The sequence below is a fragment of the Typopeltis vanoorti genome, chromosome 10 (genome assembly GCF_054136105.1).
Source record: "Typopeltis vanoorti isolate ZY-2024b chromosome 10, IOZ_Tvanoo_1.0, whole genome shotgun sequence".
Classification (NCBI taxonomy): Eukaryota; Metazoa; Arthropoda; class Arachnida; order Uropygi; family Thelyphonidae; genus Typopeltis; species Typopeltis vanoorti.
Genome location: NC_143558.1, coordinates 9,135,660 through 9,152,032, shown reverse-complemented (window position 1 = coordinate 9,152,032; position 16,373 = coordinate 9,135,660). Strand labels below are relative to the sequence as shown.

Genomic DNA, 16,373 nt, shown 5'->3' with positions numbered 1-16,373 from the left:
TCATATTGTTCAGTTAGTAACATAATTGCTACGCTTCATCAAATAGATATACAATTTTCCTTATCATGGTAAACTTACATAACCTCAGCATTATGATGTTTGGTTGAGGACATCTAAAAAATTCTGTGAAGAAAACAATCATTCATTAATTAACTGAAGTACTATTTGATGGCACGTATGTTGTCTCAGGATTGAAATTGCAGTTAACTTCTATTTTTACAAAGGTTATGACAGTTACAGTTTGAGTGACATATATTGTAATAAGTGATAGCTTACCTTTATTAATAATTATGTAAATAGAACCCAATTCTGTGCCATATTTTGTTTGACAGTGGGTGAGAAAAACCTAATGTCAGATTACCTTTTGCCCACCAATAAGAAGTGGGTTTAAATCTTACTGACTTAGTGTGAGACATCACCTTGATTATTGGAGACCTGAACATTTTCTTTGTCTCTGCAGTAATTTGAAAACATTTCTTTTGCTTTTCAAAATATTTGCAAGATATTTCCAATACTAACAAGTTTGTGGATTTTTTTAAACTTGTGAATGTTAATTTTTTTTTCTGTATAATTCTTTTTTAATGTTTTGTTTCAGATGTTTTTCACTGGGCATGTTTGGATAGCTATGCACGGCAACTACCCCCTCATACTGCTCCTGCTGGCTATACCTGTCCTACATGTAAAACAGGTATATTTCCCCAGAATAACGTGATATCTCCGGTGGTAGATAATCTCAAAGCAGTATTAACAGGTGTCAATTGGGCACGAGCTGGTTTGGGACTTCCTCTTGTGAGTATAGACTTTAATAAGTCTTATAGCACATAGTTTTGACTTAAGTGACCATATTAACATTATCACATCTTGAACAGTTGTCAGTTGTTAATTGTAAAATTTGTCAGTTTTCTCTTTTCAGAAAAAAACAAAAAATAGTAGGTTGAAAAAACAGGATATAGATTAACTATTGTAGCACAATATTACAAAAAACCTGTTTTATGTGATATTGAGGAATTAATTCATTAGAAATCTTAAGAAAAGAATGGTCTTCATAATAAATCTTTATGAAACTGAGTAGGAAGAAAAAAGTTAAGCATCTCTTTGGCTTATTCTTTTTTCTTATCAAGTAAGAAAATCTGTTTAGCTAGCATATAGCATAAGTTGAATCTGATACTTGTCATACCAGTGGCATGACTTCAGTTTTACAGCCATTAGGGCTGTCCTCATTTTGAATTGTTTGAATATTTGAATGTCCTTCTGTTAAAGCAGAATAGAACAATTGTCATAAGTGTGAAAATATGTATTCAGATTTTTATATTTTCTTAACAATGGGATTCATGTTGCTCTTATTAGGTTCTGCACAAGAAGTATATATAGGCAGCTTAGTATTTTATAGAATGCCTAAGTAATCTTACTTTTGACCACTTCCAAATACATATGATTGAGGAATAGGATGTAACTGAGTATTTTAAACTGAAATTATAACCATTGATATATCTTTCCAGGTTAGAAGGAAGAACCTACCTTCAGGAATTGTAAATATGCTGGATGGCCTAGTTGCTTTTGTTTCGAGTTGAAATGTAGTTGACCATGAACATAAAATTGTGAGATCTCTAAATAGAAAAGTAAATAAATTATGTAAAATAGAAAATATCAGTCATCCATAAAATGAGGTATAATGAGTGGAAAGTTAGATGTTTCAAATTATTGAATTTTTATTTTATTTATTTATTATTATTATTATTATTTTTATGCACGAGATCATTTCATGATTTTTTTAGTCTATCATATCAGCTTCATAATTATTCATCATTGGTCTACCAATTGTGCTTGTTTCTACTTTGCACTGCTTATTTACTTTTCCATTGTATTTATGTATCATACATTTGTGGTCAACTACATTTCAACTCTAAACAGAAGAAGCAACTAGGCCAACTATACATATAATTCCTGAAGGTAGGTCCTTCCTTCTACTTTTTAAAGATATCAGTGGTTCTACTTTTAGTTTAAAATAATACTCAATGCATCCTATACCTTAATCACATGGAGAAGCTCCTTAAAATACTAAGCTTGCTATATATACTTGCACGTTCTATTCATTTTTTCTTTTCCCCTATGTATGTAGATAGAAGAAAACTCTTCGAGATCATCTCAGCAAGAACAAGAATTAAAAATGGAACAAAATCTTCAAACGGCTATTCAGTCTTCTCATTCTGAAGCCAATAAAGCTAGATATTCAAACAATACAGAAAACAGTATCAGCAGCAGTTCTCACGTTTCTATGGATATTCATCAGACTAGACCAGAACCATATGGAGCATCATTCTCCACAGGTATGGATACTTTATATGTGTATAAAGTTTTTGTGATGGTAAAAACTGTTATTTGTTTGTTTTCATGCATATTGTATGATTTCAAATATGTTATTCACCTGACATTTCATAAAAACCCAGTTGATCACCACAAACACCATAATTTTTTTCTAAAAAACCACCAATCATTTCATACCATATTTATGTTGGTTCTTATACATGGAACATCAATACTCAATGTGCAGTTAATATCAGTAGCTTTTGGGATTATATGCTGTTAATCAGTATTAGGATATTGTGGCAAAATTGTATCTCTATACTTGAAAAAAATGCAAGGACCTCTAATAGAATAACATACAAATGCAAGTTACACAGTGATATTTTATCTTACTATATAAAAAGTATATACTGATTATCACTTAAGAAAACTAAGGAAATATAAATAAAACTAGAAATAAATACACATAACAAGCACAGCATATTGTACAAGATGATTTGCTGTTTCATCAACTGACACGTATTCTTGCCATGTCTGTAAAAATCACCTGATCAACTTTATTAGTTCATTGTATTAGCTCCCTCCCTATAGTTATTTGAGCTACCAAATGTATACAGACACTGTCTATTATTGGTGTTATTTATATTTTACAAACAAATCTCTTTCCCTTTGCTCATAAGTTTTTTACCTCTTAATTATGTTCTCCATCATGAATGCAAACATGCATGTCTGGAGTTTATAGGATCTCATGTTATTAATAATACTCTTGCCAGTAATGAAAGTATTTCTATTCACATCTATTCTTTCTCTCTCTTATATCTGGCATTCTCACTTGACTCATTAATGATGGTTCATATCTTTACACCTTTGAGTAATTCAAATGTACCAACAAGATATAGCATTCTCCTTAATTGTCGTTGTTCTGATATATCTTAAAACAAATTCATTTGTTCCCCTACCCAGATTTGGTTACAGTTGAAGAACCTGTCATGATATGTGATTTGTCTGCTGATTCTCAAGCATGAAAGTTTAGCAGGTGACATCACTGTAATGATGTCACTTAATGGTGTCGATACTTTTCCAGTCATAAACAGAGCTAATGAAGAAATGGCAGAAATTCAGGTATGATTCTTCAGACATGAAAAATCAAATCAATCAAATTATTAGCAGTTTGTGGGGATTAAAAAAATAATAAAATAAAAATGTACACACACAGTTGAGGATGTTGAGAACATAGTAATATGCAGAGATCAGAAACTGAAACACATGATTGAATCGTTTATTTTAGTTTTTGATGTGTGCTTACAAAGAGCTGTATAATCTGGAAACCCTATTCTGGAGATCAAATTTGGAACAGGCCTCCAAAAAACAGGATGGTTAATTTCATTTACCACCTAAAGATACAAGCTTCGTGCGCGTAGTGGGATACAGACCCATAGCCTGTTGGTTTGATCATCAGATATTTTATAATCACCATCATCATCATCAAATTCCTGACATTTACCCTCAAGGGATGTTCAGCATATGATAGTACTACATGAAAAATGTACATGATTGCTAACTTCCTACCTACAATTTTCTACCAAATCAATCTGGTACCTGTCAAAGCTACAACATTGTCAGATTTTATATTTCTATCTTCTAAGACACTTTTTATCATATCAATCCACCTATATCTTGGTCTTCCTCTGGGTCTTTTTCCTGCCAACCTGGCAGAGAACACCTGTTTTGCTAATCTTTATTTGCCCATTCTGTTTAAGTGACCATACCACCTGAGATTAGCTCTGCTAACGCATTCCTGGATGCTGGCAATGTCAAGTCCTTTCCTAATATCCTCGTTTTTAATATGATATTGCCATTGATGCCATCTGTTCACTCCTCTAATCATTCTCATATCTGTGGTCTCTAGTCTTTGGTCAAGTGTTTTACATCTGACCCAGCTCTCAGATCCATAGGTAAAAATTGGTTTGAACACGGTCTTGTGTACAGCTAATTTAGTTTTTGACTAATTTCTCTCTTATTCCATATAAATGTATTCAGTTGACTTCCTACCATATCAGAGTCAGAGTTCCGAATGGAGAAGCAGCCCCAGAGAGATAGGTTAGAGATTTCAGGCTTAGTTGGTACGATAAGGATTCAAGATAGAAAATTAACAAGAAAGTCACGTCACACAAAAAAAAAGACAAAGAAGAAGATATAACAATACCATATATATTTATCTATTACAACAGTTATTCAATTTAGTCAGAGAAACTTGTAGCAGATTTATTTAGAAGTATAACATTGTCCGCATAAAGCAAAGAGCTGACATTAACATCTCCAGTTTTGATATCATGTTTAATACCACTTCCCTTCATAATGTGATCCATATAGATAATGAATAACAGAGGGGATAATGTACATCCTTGTCTCACACCAGATTTAACATTAAACCATCTTCCTGTACTTCCTTTCAATTTTAACTGCTGACTTAGAACTCAAATAAAGACTTAATATTGCTTGATATAATGCCCCATTGACACCATATAACTGTAGCGTATTGAATAGCTTCTCTCTTGGCACCTTGTCATATGCCATTTCCAAATCGACAAAACTTAAATACAGATCTTTGTTATATTCCCATGCTTTCTTGACTATTTGTCGTAAAGTGAAAATCTGATCCTGACAGCCTCTATTTGGCCTGAATCCAGCTTGTTCTTCACCAAGCTTTTCTTTCACAATTCTTCTCAACAATTTCTCAAGTATACTTGCATAGATCTTGCCAGGAACACTCAGTAGGGAAATACCTCTGTAATTCTCGCATTCAGTTTTATTTCCCTTTTTATATATGGGTACTATGAGAGCTCTGCTCCAATCATCAGGAATTCATCCCTCTGTCCAGGCTTTCTGAACTATGCAGTGCAGCCACTGTAAGGCTCTTATACCACCATACTTCAGCATTTCTGGTCGAATATCATCTACTCCTGCTGCCTTTCCACATTTCAAGCCTTTGATGGCTTTTTCTACTTCAAGTATGGATATGTATTCCTGACTGCATGCCTGGTCAGTGTTTTTTATCACTGTGCTATCATCACTGCTTGTTTCATTTAGCAGTTTTTCAAAGTAATTACTCCATACTTCAAGGATATCTTTTTCTCCTGTTTTCATTTCACCTTTATCATCTCTAATTCCTTTTACAGCACTCTTTCCTCCATTCCTAAGCTTCTTCAACAACCTCCAGAATATTTTGCCACCTTCTTGATATTTATTTTCTATATTCTTGCCAAAGTCCTCCCATGACTTTTGTTTAGCTAGTTTTACACACTGTTTAGCTTTCTTACATTTGTCTCTGTATTCTGTAAGAGTAACAGCTGACTTATTTGCCAGGAACTTTTGATATGCTTTCTTCTTTTCCTTCACTGCCTCTTTAACTTCCTGTGTCCACCAGGGAGTTCTGATTTTTTTATCTTTGCACACAACCTCACCACATGCCTCTCTGGCAGAATCAATCAATGTTTCCTTCAGAGTTTGCCACTGAATCTCCAAGGTTTGATTCCTGTTCTCAAACTCTTTCATTTTCTTTTCAATAATATTTCTGTATTTTAGTCTACAGTTTACATCTGAGAGCTGCTCAACTTTTATTCGCTTTAAAACTTTCTTACATGTTATTCTTTTCAATATGAAATTCAATTTTATCCTGCTCAAGACTAAATAGTGATCACTTCCAATTTCAAATCCTCTGTACACTCTGGTGTCCTGCACCAGGGAGAAAACATCACTATCAACAATAACATAGTCAATGAGACTTTTCTTATTCCTAGCCTCTTCTCTCCATGTGAATTTGTGCACATTTTTATGTTGGAACATGGTGTTAGTAATAACCAGTCCATGTCCTGAGCAGAAATCCAACAGATATTTGCCATTATTATTAGCTTTGCTCTTTTCTCCAAATTTTCCCAAAATATTTTTGTATGTCTCACAATCATTTCCTACTCTACTATTTAGATCCCCAACAAGGACCAACTTTTCCTTTTTCATTGTGTCAGTTGCTTTTTCTAAAGCCTCAAAAAATTCCTCCACTTCTACCTTAGTAGAACCTTCTGTGGGACCATAGGCACAAATAAGTCTCATTGTCCAGTTCCCCATTCTCATATTTGCCCACATTACTCTACTTGAGACTGACTGCCATTCAAGAAGATTAGCCTCGTATTTTGTGTTGAATACTATGGCTACTCCTTCTTTTCCTTGATTGTTATTGCCTGAATATAACATTTGGTATTTATTGCTCAGAAAGATCTCACCAGTTTTGGTCTTTTTTGTTTCAGTCACCCCTATTATGTCGATCTGGTACTTATCTAATTCCTCAGCTAGCTCCATTTCTTTGCCATTCAGGCTTCTTACGTTGATAGTACCGATCTTTAACTCTGGTGATGTTGAGTTGGGGTTTGTTTTCAGATTTGTTCCAGTAGCTGACTTTTCGCTGTTCGCCCTGGTTCCCTGGCAAAAACAACGGTGGGCCTTGTTTAACCGGGCGACGCCCCAGCCGGCATGAAATTTTGTCATGTTGTACCATCATTTTTTATTTTGGTTTAACCAATAAGAATACAATTTGGTCGGCTAAATCCCAAATTGCCAGCCCATCCTCGTTCGTTCAGTATCAAAGTAGATTCCCAACAGGGTGCACCACGAGAAGGTGAGGATTGGACATTAGGTCAGAAGCCCTGGTCGGTTCTCCGCATTCCTTTAAAGGCTATGTGGAGGTCTCTTCTCAGTTATACAGCTTTGACCCTTAAGCACCCCCTGTTTTCATATCACCTTTATCATCTCTAACTCCTTTTACAGCACTCTTTCCTCCATTTCTATGCTTCTTCAACAACCTCCAGAATATGTTACCACCTTCTTGATAGTTATTTTCTATGTTCTTGCCAAAGTCCTCCTATGACTTTTGTTTAGCTAGGTTTACACACTGTTTAGCATTCTTGCATTTGTCTCTGTATTCTGTAAGAGCAAAAGCTGACTTATTTGCCAGGAACTTTTGATATGCTTTCTTCTTTTCCTTCACTGCTTCTTTAACTTCCTGTGTCCACCATATAGTTCTGATTTTTCTATCCTTGCAGACTACCTCCACATGCCTCTCTGGCTGAATCAATCAGGGTTTTCTTCAAGGCTTGCCATTGAATCTCCAAGTTTTGGTTCCTGTTCTCAAACTCTTTCATTTTTTCTTCAATAATCTTTGTGTGTTTTAGTCTATAGTTCACACATGACAGCTGCTCAACTTTTATTCGCTTTAAAACTTTCTTACGTGTTATTCTTTTCAATATGAAATTTAATTTTATCCTGCTCAAGACTAAATAGTGATCATTTCCAATTTCAAATCCTCTGTACACTGTGGCGTCCTGCACCAGGGAGAAGACATCACTATTAACAATAACATAGTCAATGAGACTTTTCTTATACCTTGCCTCTTCTCGCCATGTGAATTTGTGCACATTTTTATGTTGGAACATGGTGTTAGTAATAACCAGTCCATGTCCTGAGCAGAAATCCAACAGATATTTGCCATTATTATTAGCTTTGCTCTTTTCTCCAAATTTTCTCAAAATATTTTTGTATGTCTCACAATCATTTCCTATTCTGCTATTTAGATCCCCAACAAGGACCAACTTTTACTTTTTCATTGTGTCAGTTGCTTTTTCTAAAGCATCAAAAAATTCCTCCACTTCTACCTTAGTAGAACCTTCTGTAGGACCATAGGCACAAATAAGTCTCATTGTCCAGTTCTCCATTGTGATATTTGCCCACATCACTCTACTTGAAATTGCCTGCCATTCAAGAAGATTAGCCTCGTATTTTGTGTTGAATACTATGACTACTCCTTCTTTTCCTTGATTGTCATTGCCTGAATATAAAATTTTGTATTTATTGCTCATATAGATCTTACCAGTTTTTGTCTTTTTTGTTTCAGTAATCCCTTATGATGTCGATCTGGTACTTGAATTCCTCAGCTAGCTCCATTTCTTTGCCATTCAGACTTCTTATGTTGATAGTCCCGATCTTTAACTCTGGTGATGTTGAGTTGGGGTGTGCCTTCAGAATTGTTCCAGTAGCTGACTTTTTGCTGTTTGCACCGGTTCCCTGGCAAAAACAAGGGGGGGGGGGCCTTGTTTAACCGGCATGAATTTTGTCATGTTGTACCATCATTTTGTATATTGGTTTAAGCCAATAAGAATACAATTTGGTTGGCTAAATCCCAAATTGCCAGCGCATCCTCGTTTGTTCAGTATCCAGGTAGATACCCAACAGGTTGCACCACGAGAAGGTGAGGATTAAGTCAGGAAGCCCTGGTCGGTTCCCTACATTCCTTTAAAGGCTATTTGGAGGTCTCCTCTCAGTCATACAGCTTTCACCCAATTTAAAAAAAAAAAAATGGTCTGAATTTTAATGTATAAATTTTATTAGAATTCATAAATGTATTTTATTAGTGATTTCTGAATTATCCACTTTCACTGTTGAATCAAATTTCTCGACATTTAACTGAAGATATAGTTAACCAAATGCACAGTTATTACATAATACTGTTCTGAGAGGTAAGAATATAGCCATTCCTCAACTTATTGAGGTTTAGGTTACTTGATAGCTGAATATGAAGAAATTATTTGATGTTTTGCAGAAATCACATACAATATTTTATTCCAAAACTTGAAGGAAACAAATGACTGGTTTAATTTTACAAAACAAAGCTTCACTATTCAATAGCTATGTGCTAGCTTAAATATATCATAATGAAAGTAACATCTGAGATCTTCTTAGGAATCATACTTTTCTTAAAGTAAATAATTTAAGTTACTAATATTTTGTGGAATTTCATACCAACATCTTCAGATCACAAATTTCTTGCTATAATGACACTTCCAGAAGCCTTGGTTTTTAGCACAACATAAGTTTACTTGCCTGGTTGAGAATGCCTTTTTTATGATAAGTATAGTTATATGCATGATAACAAAGGGCAATGGTGATTTATAAAGAGCTAAATAATTCTCTAAAATACTTTTATTTTAAATGTATTTGTTAATTATCCATTCATCTTCTTAAGAAATGAGTAAATTGTGTGATTTTCATCCCTACTCAATGAAATCTAATTTCTTGTAGCTCACTATTCACCACCACGTAAAATGTATGATGCTACTGATCAGGACAGTTATCGAACTGCTGTAGATCATGATGAAGACAAATATAAAAGAAGATCAGCACTTGAATGGCTGGGACGTTGGTTTAAGTAAGATGGGTTTTTCCATTATGTTATTTGTCATGTTTAATTTAAAAAATGAAAGAATATAATTGTTGCTCAAAAATAGAGTCAGAAGTAAAAATATTGAAAAAAAATGTTTTAAAAATTAAAATACTTTAATTGGTTCTACAGTTCTGTCTGCTATGATATAGATGACTGTATAATTGATTCTTGTCCTCCCTCTGGGATTGACACAAGTTAGCTGTTGTGAACAAATCACTTTCCTAATTGAACAGAGAACCAAATGATACATTAGGTTTTTCCAGTTAGGAAGTTTACCTGTTCACACCAGCTGTGCCAATCACTTTCTCCTCTTCTTAAGCTTAATGATACAGGCTAACGTTCATCACTTGTCTCCTTCTTCTATATAATTGGAGGTAGTCAGTTATAAAGCTGACTGACAGCCAAAGTTTTCACATTAGTTTTGATTTTAAAGGTACAAATTGGACATATTTCCATTCCATTAACCAAGGGTCGAAATTTTTTTTTGCATCAGTCTTATAAATCTCCTTTTAGTAACTTAATTTTTCTGTCACATTCTTTTTCTACTTATCACCTAAGTTTTGTGACCCACAGACTACTTGCTATCTTGGTCACTCACTTCTGTATCCTCTCCACCACTTTCTCATCTCCAGAAAACCCAGTGACCAGACCTAATAATAATTTCCTTGTCTCTGTTTTTTTTTTTTTTTTTAATTCATTTATTTATTTTTTTTTTTATGTGATCCCCATCCATGAAAGGTTTTATAAACATATAGTACATCAGTTCTGTGGGTGGACTAAAGCTTTTCTATTTTTATTAATTTTAAATATTTTTTGCTTTTTTTTAATTTTTTTTTTTTTTTTTTTTTTTTATACATGGTCTAACAACGCTATTCTAGTGACCAATCAGAACTTTTTTCAAGCCTCCAGTAAGCAGAAGAATGGGCTTATGCCAGGTGATGAAATTTATCTCCAACCTAAAGTAAAGACATCTGCAAATGCCCATGCCCACAGCCTATTGATTGGAGAGTGGAAAGTGTGTGTGTGTGTGTGTGTGTGTGTGTGTGTGTGTGTGTGTGTGTGTGTGTGTGTGTGTGTGTGTGTGTTCTTCAATAACCAAGTAATTCTATGAGTTACCTTAGAAGTATGCTTTCTGAACCACTCTCAACACCCTGAAATCCCTAACTCCATCAGTTGCTTGGAGTACAGTTTCATCAATGTGATACACAGCTTGTAATCTTTTCATCCCATAATGCATAACTTGACACTTTTCCTCATTAAACTGGTATCCATTATCAACCTTTGGCCATATTGCCTGCATATTTAAATTATCCAGTAAGCTCATAGTTTAATAAATAATTGTCTTGATTATTTATTACACTATGAAATTTTGCATCATCAACAAACTGAATATTTTCATTCGCATCATTCCCTGTATCATTTATGTATAAATTAAACAGTAGTGATTCAAGCACAGAGCATCACAGCACAACACTAGTCACTTGCTTTATACTGGATTCTCCTGCTCCTCTTTATGCCAATCTGAGATCTGTCCATCAACTACCCTTGTATCCATATCACAATTTCATATCCATCCCCATTTCTTCTAGCTGGCATAACAAAGTTCCATGTGGTATCTTGTCAGATGCTTTTGCAAAATGCAGTATTATCATTGTGTAGCCATTCCCTTTATCCAAAGTAACTGTCACTATTATAAAAAAAAGCTAGTAAATTATAAGGCAAAATCTACCCTTCATTAAGCCATAGAATATCATAGCCAGAATTCTTGAATTCTGTCTTTGATTGACTTTTCCAGTACTTTTATCCCCATTCTGAAGATAATGATTGGTGTATAATTTGCTGCTAGAGTCTTGGAGTACCCTTTATGCAGCAAAACTATTTTGCTTTCCTTCTACCATCTTGGATCATTACCAAGCTGACACTTAAATTAAACAGCCTAGTCAGAGACAATACCAATTCCTCTACATTCTTGTAATGCACAAGCCGATATCCCATCTAATTCCAAAACTGTATTTGCATTGAGATTCTACAATATCCTAAGTACTTTCAATCTATCAACTTCTATTCTCACATCAGTTCATGTCACAGCAATATCCCCACTAGGATGATAGTCCCTTGCAAAGTGGTCACTCTGTAACTCAACTATTTTGTCTGTTTCTGTCAACTCACTACCATCAGTACTTGTTAAAGTTATCCTTCCATATCTGTTGTTCTTTTTACATGCCACATAAAAAAATAACTCTTTGGGATTTCCTTTGGCATGCACGGTTAAGCTCTTCTCATAATCATATTTTGCCTTTCTTATCAGGCCAGTCACATTCCTGATCTTTGTACTGCTCATGAGCTTCCTTGATCGCCTTTCTCTTTATACACCATCCACAACATTTTCTTTTTTTACAGTTCCTGTTTAATGATACTACTCATCCATCTAATTCCTGCCTGATTTAACCTCCTGACCTTGGGTATAGTCTTATATTCCTTCCTTGGGATACCTCTTGACTATCTCCTATGCACTGCTGATATCTTTCCCTTGCAGATTCTAATGCCATGGCACTGCTTCAAGTTGCCTCCTAAGCTTCTCATAATCACCTGCCTTGTGGTTCCACATATACCCCATTTTAACTAAAAATTCTGTACTTTACAACCATCCCAAGTTGACTATATGATCACTCTGAATAATATATGCACATAAATACAAGAAAGATATTTAATTAACCAAATATTTCGGTCTGGAAATAGCAGACCATCTTCAGTGGCACTACAAGAACAGTTTAAAAAAAAAAGATACAAGATGGAATACTAACAATAGATCATTTAAAAATTATACAAGCCATGTGATGTTATATCACTAAGTATTAAAGGGAATATTTTTAAGTAGAGACATGATTGAAATAAAGATATTAATTAATAATATTAAATAACATAAAATTAATATGAATTAATGAGTTATCCTGATTAGACTTACCCAGATTTTTGATATAGATATACAGTCATTTCGATTCAGGTTAGGACGATGGAGTAAGGCCTCTATGCTTTCTTTGAATAAACGAATACTTTCTTTGAATACTGTTCTTGTGGTGCCACTGAAGATGGTCTGCTATTTCCAGATTGAAGTATTTGGTTAATTAAATATCTTTCTTGTGTTTGTGTGCATATATTATTCAGTCTTTAAGTCACAAGTATTCTTAAAACATCAAATATATGATCACTCTCTCACCAATCGGAAGCAAGGCAACGTGGCCACCTTGGTTATGGATAAATCTTCTAATCATATTACCAGAGCCAACTCTCTCATATTTCAGTTTCCTTTATCACATGCAGTTTCAATTAATTAGCAATTAATTGAAATCTCAGCTATGGAGACCTCTGTGGTCTGTCTCCATAGTTGAATTTCTTCATAGTGCTTGTGGTAAATTGCTGATGCTTCTTAAGAATCATCCCTTGTATCCTTGTCTATAGGTAACAACCGGCTGTATATTTTATTCTCTTTGGCACTATCTCACACCAGATTGCTTCAAATGAACTGCTGTCCTCATGCCTGTCTTCCTTATCTATTCTTTTTAGCTACAACTTATTTGCCATCATCAGCAGTACCTCTTCCCATCCTATTTTCCCTGTTCTTCCTGAAAATACTGTTATCCCTTACATTCTATTCCTGTAGCTACATCATATGCTGTTGTCAGCAAAATATCACTAATGTTTATAACTTTTGGCAAGGTTGCATCAACCAATGCCAGAAGCTGTATTGGTATGTTGCATTGACTGCAACATACCAATTCCAGAACATCTAAATAATAAGAAAGATAATAACCAGAAGAAAAACAGAAATAGCAGTTCCACGTTCTTGAACAGAAGCATACCCTGGAAATTGACAAAGCCATAATAGTAGACATACAGGAAAATGAAACAATGCTTAGAATATTGGAAACAATAGCCATAAAATGTGACAAAAACTTAATAAATGTTCACTGCCCCATATGATCTCCGAGAGTTGGAAGCTTCAAAACATAAAAATTAGGTCACGATTCCGAGCAATGGAAAATGACACAGATACACCCAAGACGAAAACACCAAGCCGACATGACATAGCCTCCACTTTTCCCATGAACTTCTAAGATGACACAGTTCAAACAGCTCACACCCCGTTGCTCTCACCCCTAAGTCTTGTTTCACCATATTCTATCCTTCTTCTTTCCCCCAAAAAATGTCTATCTTTCACCTTCTTCCTAAAGAATTCACAGCCCACCCTTAAAACCCAGGTTTTAAATTTCACATACCTTGTGCCTTACCTGCAACTCTCCCACATCTCTATCTCCACATCCCCCCCCCCCCCGCTTCCTTTTATCATCATCATCAAATTCCTGCCATGTACCCTCAAGGGGTGTACAGGATATGATAGTACTACATGAAAAATTTACATCATTACTAACTTCCTATCTACAATTCCTTTTAGTCATACTTTAGTAATTTCGCCATATGCCGAATGCCACTCAATAAGAAGACAATCAGGAAACATCCTACAAAGGTATATTCAAAATTATTCCTTCCTTATATTCTTCACATATCTATAACTTTAATACATCAGTAATGTCCTAAAAATTGAGGAATAAGCCAATGATTATCATAAAAGGGATACTCTTAAACAAAAATAGGCAAAATAGCCATAAAAGATTAATATTAATTTAGAGGAGTAACATGGAAAATTTTCTAGTAATAATATCTGTCATATTAATGCCTTTCATATTGAAATGAGCAGGTGTTCTAATAATTTTGATCAGATAATGTATTCTTCATTAATCGTATCTGAGAAACTTGGAAAAGAAGTGTGGTTATTAAGTAGATTAATGTGGATTAGCTGGATAGAAATGGTTACAAACATGTACTTGATAGAGAAAACTAAAAAATATTATTGAATGAAATTAGGAAGAAAATGAAATTCTTAACATGAGCTAAGAGAGGACTGATCAGTGATCATCACAGGGAAACTACAAGGAAGAAGCCAACCAAGACTTCACTATATGAAGGACATTGAACACTAGACAGGCAAAAATTCCATACTGATCTTTAGAGATGCATAATATAGAAATAAGTGAAGAACCGTGTCTCAGAGATGGCACTCAAATGAAGAAGTAATTGACTGTTTGTTACTTTACCAAAACACATTATCCATATTATTCTTGTTTTATAGATTAGTGTTTTCAAGTTGCAGACTCTAAACAGTTATATATGAATTTTCAGCCTGGCTCAATCTCCATAAGAACCTTGTTTATTGCTATGCATATTGTATTAGCTGGAACCAGATTTAAAAAAATAAATATTCCTTTTTCATAATTGATCACTACTACCTTGAAATAAACAACACACTTTTCGTGTGTATGTAGCTTGAATCAGTATAATCATGGTACAGTAGATTTTCTCTAAAACTCAGAGACTACAAATAGTTCGATATAGTGAATTCCTTTTACCATTATACCTATTGGAACTGTATGCTGAAAAGTCCTCATTATTATAGTGGTGTTAACTGTAATAACTCAAAATGGGGGTGGGATATCAAGTGATATGTGACACACTATATTGTTTAAGATATTGATTGTTTTAGAGAGAATCTACTGTACCATGATTATACTGATTCAAGGCTACACACGCGACAAGTGTGTTGTTTATTTTAAGTTAGTAGTGATCAATTATGAAAAAGGAATTTTTTATTTTTTTTTAAATCTGGTTCCAGCTAATACAATATGCATAGAATAAACAAGGTTCTTATGGAGATTCAGCCAGGCTGAGAATTCATATATAATTGTTTAGAGTCTGCAACTTGAAAACACTAATCTATGAAACAAGAATAATATGGATAATGTGTTTTGATAAAGCAACAACAGTCAGTTACTTCTTCATTTGAGTGCCATCTCAGACATGGTTCTTCATTTATTCCTACATTATGAATCTCTAAAGATCAGTATGGGACTTTTTAAAATATTTTTTGTGAAGAAATTTGTCTGTTCGAAAATTAGAGATTAGTTCGTCGAGTGTCCGCTCTCCAGCCAAGAGGCTCAGAGTTCGAATCCTGCCGTGGGCATGGATGGTTGTGATTGTCCTACAAAGTTTGTGTGGAAAGAGAATCTGCTACCCTACCACTTATTCTAGCAGAAGACATCATTGCCAAAACCATGTGAGGTACAGCAGTGACCATACAGCGTCTACAGACGTCAAATGTGAAAGAAAAAAAAAAAGTGTTTAATGTAATTAAAAACGATAGCAAGGTGGTGGTGAGAATTCACTGGCACATAAACTTTCATAATTTTTATTAAGAAAGCAGAATTTTTTGTATAGTATTAAACATTTTCTATGTAATAAGTTACATTAAGTCATATGCAGTGGAACAGAATGTTTAATAACAATAAGGTATTTATTGTGATTTGCATTATACTACAAATAGTGCTAGCATACTATTAAAAACTCAATAGGTTATATGTTTATATATATTCCTCAGGAGTGACTACATAAGATTCCACATATTTATTTATTTAGCGCATGGCTCACACATGAAAAGTTACATTACATTAATCCTTAATATATATGGACATAATAATAGACATATTTACAATAAGAAGACATAATACAGTCATAAAAGAGACACTCAAGAATAGGCTACAACCGAATGTCTAGGTTGATTATCCAGTCGACTGCACTTGGTGTAGCATGGATGAAATCTGACAGGTTTCCACTGTATGCACGTAGGACACATTCTGCTATAATATGATTAATTGTCTGGCGGGGTGATCCACAGTCACACCTGGGT

The 16,373-nt window shown here is 34.3% G+C and overlaps 1 protein-coding gene across 2 annotated transcripts in view; it reads left to right on the top strand.

Annotated features, from left to right (window-relative positions):
• LOC150102162 (zinc finger protein-like 1 homolog) overlaps positions 1-16,373 on the top strand; it is a 64,969-nt gene that overhangs the window by 33,437 nt on the left and 15,159 nt on the right. For both annotated transcript variants that reach the window (XM_090398655.1, XM_090398653.1), the window contains exons 3-5: positions 596-789; positions 2,120-2,327; positions 9,433-9,559. In XM_090398655.1, coding sequence (XP_090254781.1) covers positions 596-789; positions 2,120-2,327; positions 9,433-9,559 — 529 coding nt within the window. The remainder of the gene's footprint in view (positions 1-595; positions 790-2,119; positions 2,328-9,432; positions 9,560-16,373) is intronic.